The sequence below is a fragment of the Sinohyriopsis cumingii genome, chromosome 14, assembly GCF_028554795.1.
Source record: "Sinohyriopsis cumingii isolate HCF-2022 chromosome 14, ASM2855479v2, whole genome shotgun sequence".
In the NCBI taxonomy this organism is placed as follows: Eukaryota; Metazoa; Mollusca; class Bivalvia; order Unionida; family Unionidae; genus Sinohyriopsis; species Sinohyriopsis cumingii.
Window position 1 is genome coordinate 49,668,593 of NC_142974.1, and position 22,338 is coordinate 49,690,930.

At 36.6% G+C, this 22,338-nt stretch overlaps 1 protein-coding gene across 1 annotated transcript; it reads left to right on the plus strand.

Moving 5' to 3' along the window:
• Positions 1-12,841: 12,841 nt before the first annotated feature.
• LOC149783755 (uncharacterized) lies at positions 12,842-20,508 on the plus strand. The gene has a single exon (XM_089931991.1). The coding sequence runs from the start codon at positions 13,476-13,478 to the stop codon at positions 14,625-14,627; it is 1,152 nt and encodes a 383-aa protein (XP_089788117.1). The 5' UTR covers positions 12,842-13,475; the 3' UTR covers positions 14,628-20,508.
• The last annotated feature ends 1,830 nt before the right edge of the window (positions 20,509-22,338 follow it).

A 22,338-nucleotide genomic window follows, 5' to 3' on the forward strand; every position in this document is an offset into this window, starting at 1 on the left:
TGCATAGGGTCAGACACAGTCTGATACCGAAGCCAGAAGAAATAGAGAATGTGAGAATGTTAAAAATCACTGAAGACCTGATAGAAGAGCTCTTCAGAGAAGAAATGAACAGGGACAAAGAAGAATGGACAGAGAAGTACAGACTTCAGAGACAGCAGCAACAGCAGCAACAGCAGCAACAACAAGAACAACAGCAGCAACCTGAAGCTGACAGAGGCTTTGTCGATTGCCGTATCGACACCAAAGAGTTCTTCTTCTCTTTCCGAAGAAGCAGACCTATCGCCAGAAAGTCTATCCTCAGAGGACATCGCATTCTTAGAAACTAAAAAAGAATGCCATAGCAAACAAAAAATACCAGCCCTTTTCAGGGCTACCCAATACTCTAGAAAAGAAATAACTATTAATTTGCCAATGTTAGTAGGTAGAGTAGTGTGAAAATAAACACTAACTCTTTTATAAAAAATGTGAGGGTATGTGTTTGTGTGTTTGTGTTTGTAAGAGCTCACGTAAGTTGGTGTGGATAGTAGATTAAAATGATGTCTTTTTTGGTGTTTGAGGTGTATATTTGGGGTTAGATTGGATTGCTTTGCGTATTTGGATAGTCTATTGAAGTGATTTATGAAAAAATTTTAAAATAGTGATGGGTAGCATAAAATGTGAGTGAGTGTTTCTTTTAGGTCCGCGCGTTGTTGTTGTTTTTGGTCATGATGTAGGTAAGACGAATTTTATGTTTTTAGGGGGATGTTTTCCTTCACGTCCGCGCTTTCAGTATAAATTAAAAACTAATCGTCAGTTGGGCCCATCGTCGACCTGTTAACAGCAAGACAATGAATACAAGGATTGTGAAGCTGCTAGAACTCCAGATGCACCTGGAATATGCCAGGCGCATAGTAAACGAACTATCAGCGGAGGCTATCGTAGAAGAAGCAAGAATGAAGAAAGAAGAGGAGGAGAGAAGAGAGAGGGAAGAAGAGGAAAAGAAAAGAGAAGAGAGGATGTCGTTCAATATTCCCGAGACAGAGGATTGGGGTGTTGAAGCGAATCATCCTCCCTCTGCGCTCCCCAGAAGAAAGGTGAAAGAAGACTGGGGAAGAAGATGCGTGTGTGGCGCCAGGCCAGGAAGGTGCAACCATTAGATAGGTGCATCAGGAGTTCAAAAAAACCAGCAGCCCTTTTCAGGGCTACCCAATACTCTAGAAAAGAAATAACTATTAATTTGCCAATGTGTGTAGGTAGAGTAGTGTGTATATAAACACTACCACTTTTTTAAAAAAATGTGAGGGTATGTGTTTGTTTGTTTGTGTTTGTAAGAGTAAAGGTATGTTTGTGCGAATAGTAGATTATGGGTTTCTTTATTGTTTCTTAGCAATTGTGGAGAGTATAGTTTGGGTTATATTATATGAAATGAAAAAGTAGGGGGATGTTTTCCTTCACGTCCGCGCTTTCAGTATAAATTAAAAACTAATCGTCAGTTGGGCCCATCGTCGACCTGTTAACAGCAAGACAATGAATACAAGGATTGTGAAGCTGCTAGAACTCCAGATGCACCTGGAATATGCCAGGCGCATAGTAAACGAACTATCAGCGGAGGCTATCGTAGAAGAAGCAAGAATGAAGAAAGAAGAGGAGGAGAGAAGAGAGAGGGAAGAAGAGGAAAAGAAAAGAGAAGAGAGGATGTCGTTCAATATTCCCGAGACAGAGGATTGGGGTGTTGAAGCGAATCATCCTCCCTCTGCGCTCCCCAGAAGAAAGGTGAAAGAAGACTGGGGAAGAAGATGCGTGTGTGGCGCCAGGCCAGGAAGGTGCAACCATTAGATAGGTGCATCAGGAGTTCAAAAAAACCAGCAGCCCTTTTCAGGGCTACCCAATACTCTAGAAAAGAAATAACTATTAATTTGCCAATGTGTGTGTAGGTAGAGTAGTGTGTATATAAACACTACCTCTTTTTTAAAAAAAATGTGAGGGTATGTGTTTGTGTGTTTGTGTTTGTAAGAGTAAAGGTATGTTTGTGCGAATAGTAGATTATGGGTTTCTTTATTGTTTCTTAGCAATTGTGGAGAGTATAGTTTGGGTTATATTATATGAAATGAAAAAGTAGGGGGGATGTTTTCCTTCACGTCCGCGCGTTGTTTGGTCATGATCTAGGTAAGATCCATTTTATGTTTTTAGGGGGATGTTTTCCTTCACGTACGCGCTTTAAGTATAAGAACCCACAGTATTCGTCGTTCAAACCATTCTGCAAAGAATAAAAAGAAGATGGCGTCAAACCAAATGGACAAAATACAAACCTTGCAAGACGTTTTAGACAACTTAGGAATAATGGAACAGATGCTAATAAGACTCGTTGAAGACCATTATTCCTATAGTCCCCATCGTGTAAAGATGGAAATTAATAACTTAAGAAAAGCAAAGGACAAGATTAGTGGTGTCATGAAAGAGATAAAGGAGGAGAAGGAGGATGAAGAGGAAAGAATAAGAATACGCAAATGGAACGAAAAAATTGAAAAAGAAGAAGAAAATGAGAAGAGGAAGAAAGAAGAAGAGGAGGAAGAGAAGAAAGAAGAAGAGGAGGAGAAAAAAAAGAAAGAAAAGAAGAGAAAGAGTGTTGGAGATAAAATAAGAAGTTGGTGGAGGAAAAGAAGAAATTAGAAGCAGAAGAAGAAAACCCAAAGGCCCTTTTCAGGGCCCCCATATTTCTCGAAAAGAGATAGCCTTTCCATTGCCTACCCCTTTTTTTATTTTATTTTATTTTTTTTTTTTTTAAAAAAAATAGAGACCCTCCCTATTTCAATTTTACATAGACCCTATACAGTCCCAGGAGTTTTTTGGCCATGTTAAATTTACATAGACCCTATATTGTCCCAGGGTTTTTGGCCATGTTAATTCCCATAGACTCTATATTGTCCCAGGGTTTTTGGCCATGTTAATTCCCATAGACCCTATATGTTCCCACGATTTTTCTCCATGTTAAATTTACATAGACCCTATATGTTCCCAAGGGTATTTTTAATGATAAGTCCCATAGACCCTATACCATCCCCATTCACTACTTGCATACAACGTATTTATTGCATTCATCATATATAAACACCCATATTTGTCTTTCTTCCATATGTGTCACGCATCTGCCAAACAAAAGGTCGCGAGTTTGAAACTCGCGGTGGCATATCCCTTTTTGTTTTAAATATACTTTTTTGTATTTGTATGTTCAAACTTTATTTTAAACTCCTCACCCATTTTTTATGTGCAAACTTTTCTTAATGCCTCCCGTCTTCGGACGGAGAGTTGAGCTAGTCAGTTTATAATTTCTAACATGATTATGGCAATGGAAGACCTAGAACACTTCTAACTAACATATTTCATTGTCCTCAAAAAAATATTAACGGGAATTGTTTTGCTTTGTTGTTGTTTTTTGTTGTTGTTGGTGGTGGTTTTTGTTTTTTGGTTTTTTTATAATCTTGTACCGACAATACGTGGAATACATCCATTCACAGCATCAGTCGTAACGTCTTCACTTTGATTCAAAAGCAATTAAGAGTATTATCTTCTAATGGCCAATGCATTTGCGAAGACATTTTGAATTATGTGCCTACTAGAATAATATAGATACAACTGATATCCAATCGTACAGCTCTTATGGTCCACTGTTGGTTAAAAATGAAAACTATGTCGATTTGATGTCATATATGGACACCGTGGAGAACATTTTAAAATTATCATCCGTTGAATAGCACAAGATTGTTATCGATCCTTTTCCTAAACTTCTTGCAGGATTAACATGAAACTTTGCATATACCTTCATGCCTTCATGTTGGATCTAAATATAAAGATAATCCAGTCTGACTTCAAATATGGTCGCAACAGTGTTCATGCTTAACATATTATTCCTGCTCCTCCTGAATGGATGATCATACTGACATGGTGTTTTCACTAAAAGACTTTAGATAGCATTTATTTGGTTCTGAATGAAAATATGTCTGATCTAATATCTAATATGGCTAACATAGTGACCATTCTAACTTTAGGTCATTTGTTAAGGATGCGTATTTAGAGCATATTTGCACCTATTAGTAACATAACTAGTAAAAGTCTTACAGGTGAAACCAATTTAAAATATATTGCAAATAGAACTTACTTCATTTTCCGGCAGTCGTTGCCCTTCACCTTTCGCAAATCTAAAGTAAATGTCATATAGATCAAGAAGGCGTTTAACACCGATTATTTCTGTATTGGATATACATTTTATAATTTGATTATAGATACCCTTATAGAAGGATTGCTAAGTGTCTTCATGTGGCATGTCAAGGGCAACATATATCATTGCGGAATCTATCCCTCTCCAGACCGGATGACCACAGCCGAAGTCTATGATAGAAACAAACTTCAGAATTTGTGTATTCAACTGCAAGATGTCATTGACAACTCACCCAAGGACATAATGATTGTACAAGGATAATGGAGTGCAAAAGTGGGAGCTGATTCACATAAAAAAAATGACAAAGCACTTTTGGACCCTTCTGTAATGAAGAAACATAAGAAATATTACTCAGGCTCTTGGAGTTTGTCGCCTACAACAATATTGCTGTAGCGAACACGTTCGGCCCGCACAGTCCAGATGGACAACCTCACAACCATGTGGACTACGTCTTAGTGAAAAGACGATTCATCACAGGATTGAATATCGCCAGAACACGAACTTTCCCAGGATCAGATATTCGAAATGATCATGATTTATTAATCAGATTTGACCTTGAAAAATTGAAGATCAAAAAGTCGCAAAAACCTTCCAAGCAATGAAAGTGATAAGTATGCATCTCTGGTAGCCAAAGATAGCCAAGACATCAATGTAGAGTCTTTAACATCAACATTCAACACATCAGGGGGAAAAGGGAAAAAATATCATGAAGGAACTAGAGTATACAGAGAGACACACAGCATGATAAGGAGAAGCGTGAAAAAGGCAAAGGAGCCCTGGATAGAATGACAATGCTGTCAAATCAAAGACAGTCTGAGTAGTAACGACCTCAAGGGTGCAAATCAACTGGTGACAGTATTATTCACAACCCAAAAACAATTTTAAAAAGCAAGCACATTCTAAGACAAATAAGAAAAATGACACAGAAGATCAAGAGAATGTCAAGGGATGGACAGAATGCTGCTAAGAATTGAACAATCAAAAGTCCCGATGAGAAGCACCAGTATAAATTGCCCTCAAGTAGAAGAAATCGATGACAATCCTATTTCTCGTGAGGATGTAGAAATTGCAGTTGGGTCATGAAATAAAGGAAAGTCAGCTGGCGTTGACAACATACCCAAAGAGCTCATTCATGCAGATGGAGATTAGATAGACACAGTCCTATCAACAATCTGCAGCACAATACGGCATACCGGAGAATGGCTCACACCATGGATTCAATCTTTGTTCATCGTGCTGTCCAATAAAGGAAACCTACAGCTATGCGATAACTACAGAAACATCACTTGATCAGGTACCCAAGCAAAGTCAGACTGCAGATAATTCTCGAAAGACTAAAGCCTCAAGCAAAGAAAATTATAACTGAAGAGCAGACTTGCTTCTGAGCAGGAAGGAGCACCACAGAACACATCTTCTATCTCAGACTCCTTTGCGAGAAATAACTTCAGTATCAGCAAATTCTTTAACACGTCTTTATAGATTCATGAAGGTCTTTGACAGGATATTGCATGCGGCCTTATGGACAACTATGAGGAACTACAAAATCAGCTTAAGCATGGAGCGGGATGCTGAGCACCTCTATGAAAAGGCCACCAGTCTGTCCTCATCAATGGTAGCAGAGGAGATTGGTTCTGAAGAACAGTTGGAGTCAGACAGGGATGTATATTGTTACCTACACTCTTCAACATTTTCCTGGAAAGGACCGTGGATGATGCATTGGAAGACCACAAACGCACTGTCAGAATCGGAGGAAGAACAATCACTAACTTTAGTTTCGCAGATGATATTGATGGTTTATCAGGTGATGAAAAAGAACTGGTTGAATTGGTTGAGCGCCTCCAATGCATACAGTATGGAGATTAGCGCCGAAAAGAAAACAACAACTGATGACAAGCAACACCAATGGCATCAGTGCAGAAATAAAGGTCACTGGACAGAAGCTGGAAACAGTTTCGAACTTCAAGTACTTTGGATCATTTATCACAGAAAAAGGTTCCAAAGCAGAACTACTGTGCAGGATTACCAGACAAAAGCAGCAATAACAAGGTAGGGACCAATATGGAAAGACACCAGCATTGCTCTTGGTTAAGAAATAAAGCTGATACTCTGGAGTGTCGCAAGATATTGGGCATCGCATACATTGACTATGTAACCAATAAAGAGGTCCACAACAGGAACTAACGAGCCATTTGACCCTATGAAACATCTTGACCACTGTGAATCGACACCAACTGAAATGGAATTGTCATGTCCCAAGATCATTTGGACTGGCAAAAGCAATCTTACAATTCACAATGCGAAGGTGCAGGTGATGATGATGATGATGATGATGATGATGATGATTTTTAAGTGTCAATTATTTTTGTCATTTTATTGATGTGGGTCAGTGGTTATTCTCGGGGTTTCCCTATTTCTACCTCCACCATTTATACTGGCCGCCATGTATTGCTTTGCTTTTGCTGAAAATTGGCTTTAAACCCCATAACTACATCAATGTACTCGCTATATAATGTATAAGTAACATTTATTTTTCTCTTACATCAGAATTTCTTTTATTGAAACGTTATGACCAGGTAATAAATGCTAACAAAAATACAATTGGTGTATTGAGAAAGAGGAGTGAGAGGGCATACGGTCGGGTTAAGACACAAATTTTGAACTAAAACACGAATATTTGTCTAAACTGAACCACACAAAGAGAATTCCAGGTTGGTCTCTGAGAACTACAATTACTGCTAATGATATTGATGATATTATTTGATATTTCTTTTCTCGCATCTACAGCTTTATTTTTTCTTCATTTACTTAGAAAGGTAGAACTCTTATTATAAAATGAATCGAATAAAACCCTTCAGGTAATGTGTCGATAATAATAATAATAATAATAATAACAATAACAATGAGAGGTTCAGTCTAGAAGGGTGCCATAACTACCGATCAGAATATTGCTGCTACGAGCGTTTTAGAACTCACGGTACTCATTCAATTCCCATAGTAAACCTATGCAAACACCATGATTTAAAAAATTCAAGAACTTAGATTTTTTGAGTCCTCATGATCAAACCTATATTTATCAGTATAGATGAAACCTGGATGTCAACTTCTGTGTATAGGAAAAAAATGAGCCGCGGCATTTTCTGGACTTGCATGCGTTTGAAGCATGTGCTTTCAATTCCGCACCAACGAGTAAGTTGGAAATTTTAATAATGAGTTTTCAACATTCAAGACTGTTAAAGGACTGAAATAAAACAATGTCTCTCATGTACAGCTTGGATAAGCTCTCAAAAGATTCTTTTTTTCTAAAACATAACTTACATTATTAACGAATCCTGGTCAGCCAAACGCATATATACTCTATATTATGTTCACCTACTTCCATCCTGGTTCCCATTTTTTCATATCATTAGTACCGTGTGTTCTTTAGGTAAGGCCATTGGTTTCCGGTGTAGTGTTAAATTTTGACCCTCGTTGAATTCTGACCCTCCGGGTCTGCTTTTAACGTTGAAAGTTGAACCAGGGTCAGTTCTTAACGTTGAATTTTGATTTTCACAGTCGTTGAAAACTGATCGCAGCGTTGAATTTTGATCATATTTCCAGGCCATTTTTTAACGGATATTGTTTTAAGTTATGCATACATGGGTTTATGAATCGTCAATAAGGAAATGCTTAGTATGTATAAAATCAACAAAAGCAATGTAATGCAGTACATGTAGTAATGAAATTATGAATATAGTTATCTTCCATATTTGAAATGGATATAATGTAATTTTGTTTGTACTTCGCCTGCTGCGTTCCATCAAACAATCAATGACCCTCTTCGGTCCTTAACCAAACAAAATCAACCATGGGAATGGAGTGAAAAACGATAAAGCGTTTGAAAAATTCAAAGAGAATTTAATAAAATAACGCAATAATAGCGTAATTCGATCCTAATAAGGAAACGCAATTACTTGTACATGCAATTCCTGTCGGTCTAGGCACATTATTAACTAATAATGGAAAGATTATTGCATACGCCTGTAGAGCACTTTCAGATGTAGACCAACATTTAAAGAAAGACATGAGAGTAGTATAGTGGGACGATAGGGCGATAATGGGAATTAGCATTACAAACCACCCTGGGACGATATGGCGACAAGATTTATAGCGACAATGGGAATTAGCATTACAAACCACCCTGGGACAATATGGAGACAAGAGTTATAGCGACAATGGGAATTACCATTACAAGGTCCCGTGGGACGATATAGCGACAAGTACTTTGAAGTACAACCTGGGCCTGTATAGCGTCAAGGGAAAATTAACATAGGAAGATATCATGGGCCTGCCTAGCATCAAAGGGAAATAAACATGGAAATATATCGTGCATTATAAACACTGATACCACATTTAAAAAATAATTATTTTTTTGGAGGGTTAGGCATGACAGTCATTTGGTTCTTCTGCTTTTTCTTCTTCTACTTTCTCCATTTCTTTATCCATCTCCTAAATTTTCCCAAATTTCCTTTCTTTTTGTGTTCCGACTCAGGAATCCAGTCTGGATGACCTATCGCTCTACATTTCTCCTGGACATTCATCCAGTTTTTGTTCATTCTCTCAAATGCTTCTTTTTTCTTTCTGTTCTCTTATTCTTTCCTATATTTTGCCCATGTGTCTTTAACGTTCTTGACTTCTTCTTCCAAGACCCTTTTCATAATTTCTTCTGCTTTATGGACTTGGTCCCGTCCCCTTTTGACAAAAGCCCACTCTGTCAAATTGAAGATATCATCCAAAAAAACACCTGACTTTGATAAAAATTTCAAGAGACTGCTTCAATGTTCCGACTCTTACATATTCAGGGGAGATGAAACCTCTCAAATTCTTTACCTCTTCTTCTATCACCCCTTCAATGTTCTCCCTGGCTATTTTCAGATTGTTTGCAAAGTCCAAGCTGCCTGGGAACTTCCATTCTCTTTCAAGTCTTTCCACTACATGCTCCGGAGATATCATCCAATACCAACTCTCCTTCAACTGGTCAAACAAGTCAGATACTGCTACCATCTTCTTTTCGCTTATTCCGTAGAATGGCGCGAATGACGGGCCCTTTTTACATTTATATCTAAAGCACGGACGTGAAGGAAAACATCCCCTACTTTTGTCTTCTCATATTATCTACTATTCACACAAAGATAATGAGACAAAAACTAACCAAATTATATACTATCCACACACGCAGAGATGCCAAATCAAACCCCAAATTTTACCATCCACACACGGGAGAAGCTAACAACATAACCACAATCTACTATCCGCACACGCTGAGAAGCAGAAACATAACCATAATATACTGTCCACACACGCTGAGAAGCCAAATCAAACCCAAAATTTACCATTCACACACGTCAAAAAGCAGAAACAAACACACCATTTACTATCCACACACACGGAGATGCCAAATTAAACACAAAATCTACTATCCACACACGCGGAGAAGTCAAATCAAACTCATACTATACTATACACACATGGGGAGAAGCCAGATTAAACCCTAACTATATTATTCACACACACCGGGAAGCAAAACCAAAACCTAATTATACTATTAACACAAAAGGAAAGTTAAACAACCACACACTCTACTATCCACACAAACCTACGTGAGCGTTTACAAACCCCTATAATCTACTATCCACACACGGAGAAGCAGAAACATAACCATAATATACTATCCACACAGGTTGAGAAGCCAAAAGATAACCACAATCTACTATCCACACTCGAGAAGAAGGCAAATCAAACCCAAAATTTACCACTGACACACGTCAAGAAGCAGAAACAAACCCACCATTTACTATCCACACACGCAGAGATGCCAAATCAAGCCATACAATCTACCATCCACACACGCTAAGAAGCAGAAACAAACCCACCATTTACAACCCACACACGCAGTTATGCCAAATCAAACACCAAAATCTACCATCCACACACGGGAGAAGCTAAAAACATAACCACAATCTACTATCTACACACGGAGAAGCAGAAACATAACCATAATATATTATCCACACACGCTGAGAAGCCAAAACATAACCACAATATACTATCTACACACGAGAAGAAGCCAAATCAAACCCAAAATTTACCATTCATACACGTCAAGAAGCAGAAACAAACCCACCATTTACTACCCACACACGCAGAGATGCCAAATCAAACCCCAAATTTACCATCCACACACGGGAAAAGCTAAAAACATAACCACAATCTACTATCCACACACGGAAAAGCAGAAACATAACCATAATATACTATCCATAAACGTGAAGGTTTAAAAAACCATACTCTCTAGTATCTACACAAACGTACTTCAGCGCTTACAAAACCCAATAATCTATCATCCCCACAAACGTACGTGAGCGCTTACAAACACATAAACACACACACACACAAACACACACACACACACACACACACACACCAGGAAAGGAGGGAGTGTTTATATAAACACTACTCCACATTCTCACATTGGCAAATTGAATAGTGTTTCCTTTCTAGAATTTTTGGTTAGCTCTGAAAAGGGCTGTTTTTTGGAACTCCACATACACCTGTTAGTGATGGTCCAGTAGACTATATATTTGGTTTCCGCTCCATATCACCCTTAGATGTTGAGGGATTTTGAACAAATAACACATAATACTAGTTTGAATGTTGCAAAAACTTAAGAGATTTTGCTTGCTTTTTGGAAACTTGATTGCTCCCAACTATTCAATTGTATTCGTCAGAATTTAAAAGATTAATGGAATGTTCGCTACCCAAGCACAGTATAATTTAATTCCAAATGAAGGAAGCCATTTTTGGAAATCTTTTAATACAGGTAAATCGTGCTAAATTAGCGATATTTTACGGCCGCGGGTTTTACGTTTTTCTTGTAATAAAATTAAGAAATGTATTTTTAAAATTTAAATATCTATATTGTTTACATTTGCTCTAAACGTAAACATTGTCAATTGATCTCTGCTTCTCTGTATTGTCGGCCGATAGTTACATGATAACCGTTATAAACATTGGTGTATTTATAGGGAGATAAGTTATACCCATGTATATTGATAACAGTTGAAATGATTCGCATTAAAATGCATGCCATTGCAAGCTTTTTAAAATCGTGTCTATCAAGAAAGGGTCATTGGTTCTATTCCCAATCGATATGATTTTTTAAAAAAATATATATAATGCATAATACATGTCGATGCATATCTGAGATTTTTATTTGATGTAATATCATGACAAAACAGTTAGCATTATCGATTTTAAGAGTACCGGTGTGCAATTTTATGATCGTATCAAAATGTCTTAAATGCACGTATATATAAAGCGCAAGCGAAGGCGCGGTCGCTTCAGAAACATACACGGCATATTAGGTCTAACAAGAGTTACATCGCCACGCCTTTTTTGTCGTATCGCTTGAATATTATTTTGTAATTTAAAATGCAGAATGTTTATGAAAATAAAATAACATGCATTTCCCAAAAATAATTTCAAAAATACATTATAAACTAGAAAACGTTAGAACAAATCAATACTTCAAAATTCGATTTGAAATAAATAAAAGAGTGCCCTCACAGGGATTCGAACGCTTATACACATACTAAACATATGTATATATATATATATATATATATATATATATATATATATATATATATATATATATATATATAATCTGCATTTTCATTTAATAAAATCCTAATTTTACCCGATTTACCTACAGTATCAAATAGACAAAGTCGTTCATTAGTATGCATCTTTAAACCGACTGTAGATGGTTTATTCATTATTCACGGGTTCTTATTTACTGTTATAATTATCCTCAGTGACGTAGCTAGTATATGATTGATGATTAGGCATGTTGAACGGCGAAGCCTCGAACTGCTAGAGGAGTTGGGGGTGTGTGGGTACGGGGAAACATTGTTACAATCTAGAGACTCTGAGATAGCATTTCATGCATCTTGTTGAGACTTTCTGAACCTTGGTACTGTTTTAATACTGTAAAAATAAAAAGAGAACATCAAATTCTTATGAACAGACTCAATAAAATCGAGTTTGCTACTATCTTGTTCGTGTTTTTGCTTCTAATTAATCCTCTTTTCCGTATGTATTGTATTATATAAATATAGATTTCATATCGGTTTCGTGAGTGAAGCTTAAACCATTGAAAAAAAATCGTCAAAATTCTGTGTAGGCAGCTGCCTTGTAGGCAGCTACGCGCCTGATCATCGCTAATATAAAGTTCAGTTGTTTACCTGCCATGTTGAACCTTGCGACTTTACCGAAGTGAAACATAGTCATTCATTTATCAGTTTGTCCAATTTGTCCAAAGCAAAGTTCAGCTATTTTGAAAATGTTCCGCATTTTGGGACATTTAAAAAAAAAAGTATAACGGAGAGAATTACGATAGTGACAGATTAACAACATTCTATTGCACACAATTGTTTCCTTAAAAGAAAGAAAGAAAATTAAGAAAGACACAGCTCAGTGAGTAATAAGTTGATTTCATTTTAGAAGTGGTTCAAAAATCGACGTTGAGTTTTGATAACAGAACATTTTACCCTAAGGTCATAATTTCACCTGAACGGGTCGTTATTTAACAGAACATTTAAAAAAGGGTCAGATTTTAACGTGAAATTTTGATCACGGTCGTTGAAAAATGACCCGGCGGGTCAGAATTCAACGAGGGTCAAAATTTAACACTACACCGGCGTTGATGGTAGACTTACGGACATAGTACACAATTAATTTTACTATATGTTCTCTACATTTCTTTCTCAGTACTGACCTTTCCACTGTGTGACAATCAATGCAAATCATATGTTAATCTAAAATACCTTCAAAGATGACTTCACGGTGAAGTTCTTGTCAAAGGTTGACCTGCTCTTTTTTTTAGATCATTGACTGTCAACATAACAGCATGTAACCAGAACACGTATTTCACTTCCGGATCATCACCAAGGCCTTATTACTCACTGTGCACTGTCGCCAAAATACATACAGACAACAACACCCTGAGCTCATATTATCAAGAATAAACAGTTACCTTTAAATTCCTACCAAAAATGCATAAATAAAAATCTTCTATCACCACCAAAATGAGAGAGGAAAAAAAGTTCTAAAAATAGACTAGAACTACATTCCTGGGTACTGAACTGGAAGTATTAATTGTGATGTAATTCCTTACTAGGTTCTGAGCAAAGACATTTTGGTTCCTAAATCTAATGTGTGATTCAGAACCCTACTCAATCATATGATGCAACTTACTGGAGAAAAACCGTTTGAGTGTGATGAATGCCATAAAAGGTTTAGTCACAGAGGAAGTTTGAATGTGCACATGAGGACACATACAGGTGAAAAACCATTTAAGTGTGAGGTATGCCAGAAAATGTTTAGGTTGGGAGGAGATCTGACTAAGCACATGAGGATACATACTGGAGAAAAACCATTAAATTGTGAAATATGTCATGAATGGTTTAGTCGCACTGGAAATTTGAATGCTCACATGAGGACACATACTGGTGAGAAACCATTTAAGTGTGAAGTATGTCATAAATGGTTTAGTCGCATTGGAAATTTGAATGTGCACATGAGGATACATAATGGAGAAAAACCATTTAAGTGTGAGGTATGCCAGAAAATGTTTAGGTTGGGAGGAGATCTGACTAAGCACATGAGGATACATACTGGAGAAAAACCATTTAATTGTGAAGTATGTCATGAATGGTTTAGTCGCACTGGACATTTGAATGCTCACATGAGGACACATACTGGTGAGAAACCATTTAAGTGTGAAGTATGTCATAAATGGTTTAGTCGCATTGGAAATTTGAATGTGCACATGAGGATACATAATGGAGAAAAACCATTTAAGTGTGAAGTATGTAAGAAAATGTTTAGTCGCAGTGGAACTTTGAATTTGCACATGAGGATCCATACTGGAGAAAAACCATTTAAGTGTGAAGATTGTAATAAAAGGTTTAGTCACAGAGGAGGTTTGAATGAACACATGAGGACACATACAGGTGAGAAACCATTTAAGTGTGAAGTATGCAAGAAAATGTTTAGTCACAGTGGAGGCTTGAATGTTCACATGAGGATACATACTGGAGAAAAACCATTTAAGTGTGAAGTATGTTATAAAGGGTTTAATCACAGTGGAGATTTAAATTTGCACATGAGGATTCATACTGGAGAAAAGCCATTTAAGTGTGAATTATGCCATAAACAGTTTAGTCGTATGGGAATTTTACGTGATCATATGAGAACACATACTGGTGAAAAACCATTTAAGTGCGATGTATGTGATAAAATGTTTAGTTTGAGAGGAGTTCTGAATAAACACATGAGGTTACATACCGGAGAAAAACCATTTAAGTGTCAGGACGTCCGAATGTGCACATGAAACTAAATGCTGGAGAAAACCATTTAAGTCTGAAGTGTGTGAGAAAAAGTTTAAACAGTGGAAATATTAATACGCACAAGAGGACACATGCTAGAGAAAAAACATATAAGTGTGAAGTATGTGGTGACATGTTGAGGTTTAGTGGACATCTGAATCGGCACATGAGGATATATACTTAAGAAAAACCATTTAAATGTGAAGTATGTGATGTTTTATTCACAATGGATGTCCAAATTAGCACATGGGAACACATGCTTGATATAAAGCATATAAGTGTGAAGTATGTGATAAAATGTTTCGTCAGAATGGAATTTGACAAAATATGCTTTTCACCCAATCCTATGGGACAAATATTTCAGATTTTAAATGTTTCATTTTCTGATCAAAGTAGTTTTGGATCTATGATCTGGCATTCTCTGTCTCCATTAAATAACAGTTGGAAGAAAACTGTTGGTGTTCCTTTTAAAAAATGTCAGATCATTTCAGTTATTGTAACTCATGTAAAAGGACAGACATATTAACTGATGATTTATTTTATTATCTGGATAATAATTAAAATGAAATCCATTAAACTACACAATGAATAAAAGCACCAGCAGCAGAATGTGTATGATTATCATGTTTATAAAATGTCTAACATTTCTAATCTGACCAATTTACATGTTTTTGTTCATAGATATTAGTAAAAGATACTAGCATCAACTTCATTATTGAAATCTCTTGATAAAATATTTGGTTACAGCATCCGCCTTGGATGCGGATGGTCGTGGGTTCAATCCCCGGCCGGGTCATACCAAATACTTTAAAAAATGGTACCTACAGCTGCCTCGCTTGGCATTCAGCATTAAGAGGTAAGTGTTAGGACTGGTCAGCCTGGTTTCAGGATAATGTGATTCCAGGGTGGAACATCATGCTACATGTCTGCGGCATGATGCCCCAGGGCTAGACATCACTATAAACTGCCACAGTGCAGACATTATAGTGATATGACTGAAAAGTTGTTAAAGCTACATTAATAATCAAAATCAGATCACATCACGTTTAAAGGTAATGAATTAAGCATTTTTACTAACTTGCATTTATAATATTGTAATATAGTTACCCCTGTCAGGTAATATTCAATACCATATATAGTTTGTACAGTGCTCTTAAGTCAGGTGGCCAAAATACACTGCATATGAATATGATAATTTTATCCTTGAAACTAAATATTACTTAGAACTGATGTTAAATGCAGATATGCATACCATAAAATAGAGGCCATAATTCAAGTAAAAGAATGAACACACACAAACATATTGTATATGCAATATACATACAGTACATGTATATATTTATATGAACTGGTGTGTGAAGGCAAGGTGATGGGTGCCATTTTGCTCATGGACCTGGGTTCGAATTACCATAGGGTATGAATTAAATATTCTGTAACCTTCATGATAGTATTAATTTTATTTAATATTAGTTCTGCCTGTTATTATCAAGTATTTACTGGTAGAATCCAAGGATAGCACTTTTCTTTCTGTTTGGTGAATATTTGTAATCTCTCTCTCTCTTTCTCTCTCTCTCTATATATATATATATATTCTTGCTTTGCTTCCAGTTCTCCCTGTTTAGCTCTCACTTCTCCCTGTTCTGTCCAAAATGAGAAACCACGTCTCCCTAAATTAAAGTCTAGCTTGACCCCTGTTGTGTATTGATTATTTACTATGTTTGGTCTGTAATATACTAGTACGTTATAAATCTATGTCATTTCAAATATTCATGAAGTCCTATATTTATATTTTGGTGCATCATTTTATTTGCAATGTGTAATATTGATTCTTTATGGACTTCTTGGCTTGTATGTATACTCTATGGCATGCCAACTTGCTTATTCTGGCTCCTGAACTAAACACTTGATGTCAAAAGAATTTAGTCCTTAATGTTGATCTGATGCAACTGTTGCTATTAAGTCTCTTGACAGTGCTCAATCTCTAGACAGTACTCAGTATAAAGTTTCTAGACAGTACTCAATTCTTTCAAATTCGGATTCTTTTTACCACTCCGGTCTGGTTGTTTCTAGTGGTTAGAGCGCCCACCTCAGATGCAGAAGGTCGCGGTTTCGAACCCCAGCCAAGTCATACTGAAGACATATGAAAGCGTTACCAGCAGCTTTGTCAGTAGGCGCTTAGCATTAATAAGTTATTTTTAAGTCTGGTCGGCCATTTTGTTCACTCATTATTACGTGATTTTGCACGCAGGTTTGTCAGAAATAGAAATTTGATTCTGCTGCAAAAAGACCAAGTGTCGATACTACGGCTATTTTCAGACATGTCAGTGGGATAAATTAGTATAGAATTTCAGTTATGTTTATTAACATTACAGCTATTTATGCATAACAGTATAACATGGAACGACACTTCCAGTCCGTAAATGTTACATGAGGCTGGGTTCGAAGTCAGTCACCAACTAGCATCTCAAGAGTGCCAAGAAAATACTGGTGCTTCCTCTCGAAAAATTTTTGGGGTAAGAATCTGCAACCGTATACAGAAATTAGTGTAATTTTCGTCATTTACAGTAAATCAACGATTTCAGTGAAAGGATATAAATTAGTATGATACACACAATTAATAAAATGAGTTGAACAAACGTGACAGTGTCCAGATCTTTGTGACAAGCATTTTATTATTATTATTTTTTTGTTGGTACTTTTGACACTGCCGTCAAAGGGGCTAGCTTTATTCTGCTGGTTGCATTTAACTGCCATTCTATCACTGAGTCTTCATTTGGTATCACACAAATCCTTGGAACCTTAGTTCTCCCTTTTGCTGACAGTACAGCCTAGTACACAGCAGTTTTTACGGAATTTTTACATAGGAGATAGGCCATGGTCACATAACTTCCCCAGCCAGAAATGGCGTTCACTTTGGGAGGATTTTCGCCTTTTTTAGTCAACTTTACGCATTACAAACTCTCCCCCTCCCACTCGACTTCACTTTATGTCAGTTCGCCCCCACTTTTACTCACTTCGCCCCATAAAATAAAAAAAAGGAGCGAGACAATAAAGTTGATGATATGTCATATTTAATAAATGTGAGCTAAGAGCACTTTGATCCACAAAAAGTTCAAAAGAAGCAAATTTCCCACTATGATGAACATTAAAGTCATTACATGTCTAAGCTGTTACGGTTGATCAAGGTCACTAAACAAACAATGGAAACAAAATGCATGATTAATTGTACGATTAGGTTCTAAACGTTCTGAGAAATGATTGCAACTACATATAACAAAACCATTTTTGTTAGCAACACTACTGCTAAACGGAAGGGGTGGCCGAGTGGTCTAAAGCGCTCTCTGTTACGGCGTTAAACCCCACAACAACAACTAAACGGAAAGAAAGTATAATTTGAAGATGCATGAAGGTGTCTCACAAATTACTGACCGGATTCCACAAAAAGCTTCCATGAACAAAGACATAGGTTCAACATTTGTTCATTACATGGAAGATCAGTCATCCAATTCGACATGGCAGTTATAAAAATGAAAGCCCAGATGAGCAGAGAAAACACTGCAAAGTTTTGGACAGGTTTCAATGAAGGACACACGGTACTAATTATACGGAAGAACTGTGAACCAGTCTAGAAATGGGTGAAGAAATAATAGAGTATTTACAGGTTGGGTGGTCCATAATTGGTTAATAATGAAAATTAAAATTTTAGGAAAAATATCTTTGAGAGCTTATCCTATATGTAATGTAAAAAAAAATATTGACAAATTTCTACTGATGCAATTTTAGCATTTTACAGGCTTGACTCAGGAGTACTCAATGCTGAAAGTAGCACCTGATTCATTTGGTGCAGAATCAATAACACGTGTTTCATGCACATGTATGTAAACAAATTGCCGCGGGTCATATGGTGTTCTCCACACATAAGCTTGCACCAAGGTTAGATGTGCATGAAGAATTATAGGTGTCATTATCAGCACCCATAAATTTTAAGTTATTGAATTTTGAATATGATAGTGTTTCCATATGTTTACCATTGGAGTGGAATTAGTACCGTGAGTCCTATATGCGACCTATACCATAATAGGAGCTTGTTGTTTCCATGGTTACCACGTGCATCCAGGGTATCAATTTGGTGGTTTTTACATATGACAATCATAATGGAGTCTTTTTATCATGGTTTGCATGTGATTTTGGAGAAAAATTCTATACAAAAGACAGATGGGGATGGTTTTATACACTGGAGAGTGGAAGTAGATAGCTCAGGCCATAGGGAAAAGAGCATAGTATGGCCTGATGGCAGAATTTCATATGATGGAACCCATATATTGGCCTATATGGTTAAATACCATTTAACACATGCAACAATTCCCCAAAAGGGGGTGGGGGGAGATTTTATATGTAAGCCACTTATGTCACAATCACTTATGTATCAGTACTGATCATTTAATTTTAGAGACACACTCAGCAGATCAAAGCAGAGAACATTGTAAAAATAAGGACTGTGCACAAAACTGCACATGCTGCATTGCCTCAACCTGTAAATTGAATTATTATATGTCGAGTCACATTGAATATCAATTATACCGGTCTTATTTCTTATCCTAGAATTAAACTCCTTGACACCTATTCTATGTTCAGCATGTTTCTCATATTGGTACATTACATTTTTGGGCAAACAGTATTGGAACTTTTCTGCATCCCTTTTGTTGAGGGAGCAGGGAGGGATATTTTCACTTAAAATAATAGTTTTCAACCCTTCATTCCCAATATAAGTCTGCAAAAGTCCTATCTGTATTGCATTCTTTACACAGGCAGTTTTTCTTCCCCAACCTCTCTTCATACAGTTGAAACATTCTTGATGTATAACTACATGGTGAACATACTGCTCTCTCCCATCAAACCAGATCTCTTTTTTTTCATGTACCAAGTCCCATGATAGAAAACCTTTATACTCAGGGTGTTGCAACTTGTGGTCTCAGAACACATTATTCCAAATCTCAGCATTTGATTACTGCGTGCACTAAGCGATATGTGTTTTGTTCACCATATATGTTGTTGTGAATAAATGAAAACAAGCTTCATGTCAGAAATATGGTGTCATATTTGAAACAAAAGCTATTTATAAAACCTACATTGCTCTGTTCTTACCATCAAGTAATAGTAAGGAATCATTTAGCTGTAAATTAGAGCTTGCTATTTGGTTTGCCAAATCAAGGTGTATTACCTCCCCTTTGACTGTAATTGAGTGATTGCAATGTTTGCTTTGTTTCTCTTTTGTTCAATAATGTATGCATTTTTTTAGCTTTATATTGAAAAGTAAGTAATTTAACACTGCTTATAGTGGAAAGTAGCTACAGTAATGATTTTGAGACTTTTTCTTAACTTTTTATGAGCTTTGGGTAAATGTAGGTATATATTTATGTGTTAGACAACTTCAATATGCAATTCAGTTCTATTACTTAAATTTAACAAGTAGTGTATTCAGTGACAAGTTTAATCAGTGTCTGCATATTGCATAGAGATATGAACTTGTCTTGGCATAGCAAAGTTTTTCACACATTTCTCCACCTCCAGCATACTTAATAGCTTGAGTCATAACAGTTTGTGCATACACTTTCTGTCTCCAACATCAATGTCAGCATTATAGGAACTTTGGATAGCTTTTTCAAATTTGTCTCTTGTTGTCCTTATGTAACATACCTCATGTTGATGTGTTATTTGGGTTGATACACATTATCCCCCCCCCCCCACTTGTTGTGGGGAACATTACCAGGCTTGAAGAAATTACTCTGTCTATTCTTTGCTTATTTACCCTTCCCCATAGTTTTATACTAAAATGTAGCACTATGTTATTTAATTATTCAGTATAATAAAGCTTATTGTACTCTTCCTTGGCTTTTATACCTTTTTATTAACATGTAGGGGTATGAATCACATGTGATGATAGTTTAAATAAGTTTGGAATGTCAGCATCTCTTGATGCTTCATGGGTGTGTGTATTTGTTTTAGTCACAAAAGGGCAATGGCCTCTTATCATTTTGACCTGTCATGTGGCACACTTATTTGTTTTGTTTGATTGATGTGAATAGGGATGCACTGCATCTTATTTCTGCGAGAGTCAGCAAGAAAAGAAATGCAATTTTGAAATTTAAAACATTTAAAACTTGTCTTATAGCCAGTGAGAGGTGAAAATACAATGCGTCATGTAATTTGATACCCTGTGATGTCATAGTTGCTGATGTCAGCATGCTTGTGTTTCTCTTGTGTAGCATGCATGCCATAGAAAGATAACTTGAAGATACAAAGGCAGAAAACAATTATTTTAATAACAAGAATAAGCCACTAATAAGTACAATACAACACAGCAACATGTAATGCGGATACAATTTAACTATAGATATTGTTATCACATAACATGCTATTGCACTATTATCCATGCTCAAGCATGGCCAATTCTTTCTTACAATTATGCTCTAATATGAAGGAGTCAAATACAACTTTTTCTAAAAAATTTAAATCTGGTTATAGGACACACGGTACTAATTATACGGAAGAACTGTGAACCAGTCTAGAAATGGGTGAAGAAATAATAGAGTATTTACAGGTTTGGTGGTTCATAATTGGTTAATAATGAAAATTAAAATTTTAGGAAAAATATCTTTTGAGAGCTTATCCTATATGTAATGTAAAAAAAAATATTGACAAATTTCTACTGATGCAACTTCTGCATTTTACAGGCTTGACTCAGGAGTACTCAATGCTGAAAGTAGCACCTGATTCATTTGGTGCAGAATCAATAACACGTGTTTCATGTACATGTATGTAAACAAATTGCCACGGGTCATATGGTGTTCTCCACACATAAGCTTGCACCAAGGTTAGATGTGCATGAAGAATTACAGGTGTCACTATCAGCACCCATAAATTTTAAGTTATTGAATTTTGAATATGATAGTGTTTCCATATGTTTACCATTGGAGTGGAATTAGTACCGTGAGTCCTGAAGAGCTTCAATGAAAAAATACGGTTGAACATTTGTTTATTACTTCGAAGACCAGTCACAGTGTGTCATGGCAACTACAAAAATGAAAAGTGAAAACCTGACTGAATACAGAATGCTGCCTTCAGTTCTGCAAACAAACAAAAGTAGTCTAGGCAGCACCGGAGCGATGTTTAAAAGCAGATGGCAAACAGCGGTGTACCTAGGCGTGATGAGCCAGGAACTGCCAAAGAAGTTGGAAAAAAAGATCACACATTTCGAACAAAAGCCAACGGTTTCACTTGACAAAATTTTAAGTACTTTACAACTGGCATGTCATATCAAAGACGCGATTCATGACATCGCTATTTACCCTGATATTAGTTGTATCATAGCCCATACAGACATTCTATAAGAATTAAATAATGTTTCAAACATGAAAACAGATGAGCATATACTGTTTTATGAAGCAACGTTTAACATGAGTGACTTTTCTGTTTCTGTAATCGCTTTAAACACGTGCTTTTTCCAAAGTTTTGTAACAATCTCTGTTTTCTGATTCATGACCGCACGAGCGACATACACCACAGGAGTAGTGAAGTGGGGCACTCTAGGGACAATGGGAATTACCATTGAAAACACCCCTGGGTCACTCTGGGGACTATGTAAATTTAACATGGGGAAAATTGCTGGGTCACTCTAGGGACAAGGGGAATTTAACATGGGGAATAGAGTTTGGG

Coding starts and splice junctions, on each gene's coding strand:
- LOC149783755 (XM_089931991.1), top strand. CDS start 13,476: ATGATGCAACTTACTGGAGAAAAACCGTTTGAGTGTGATGAATGCCAT.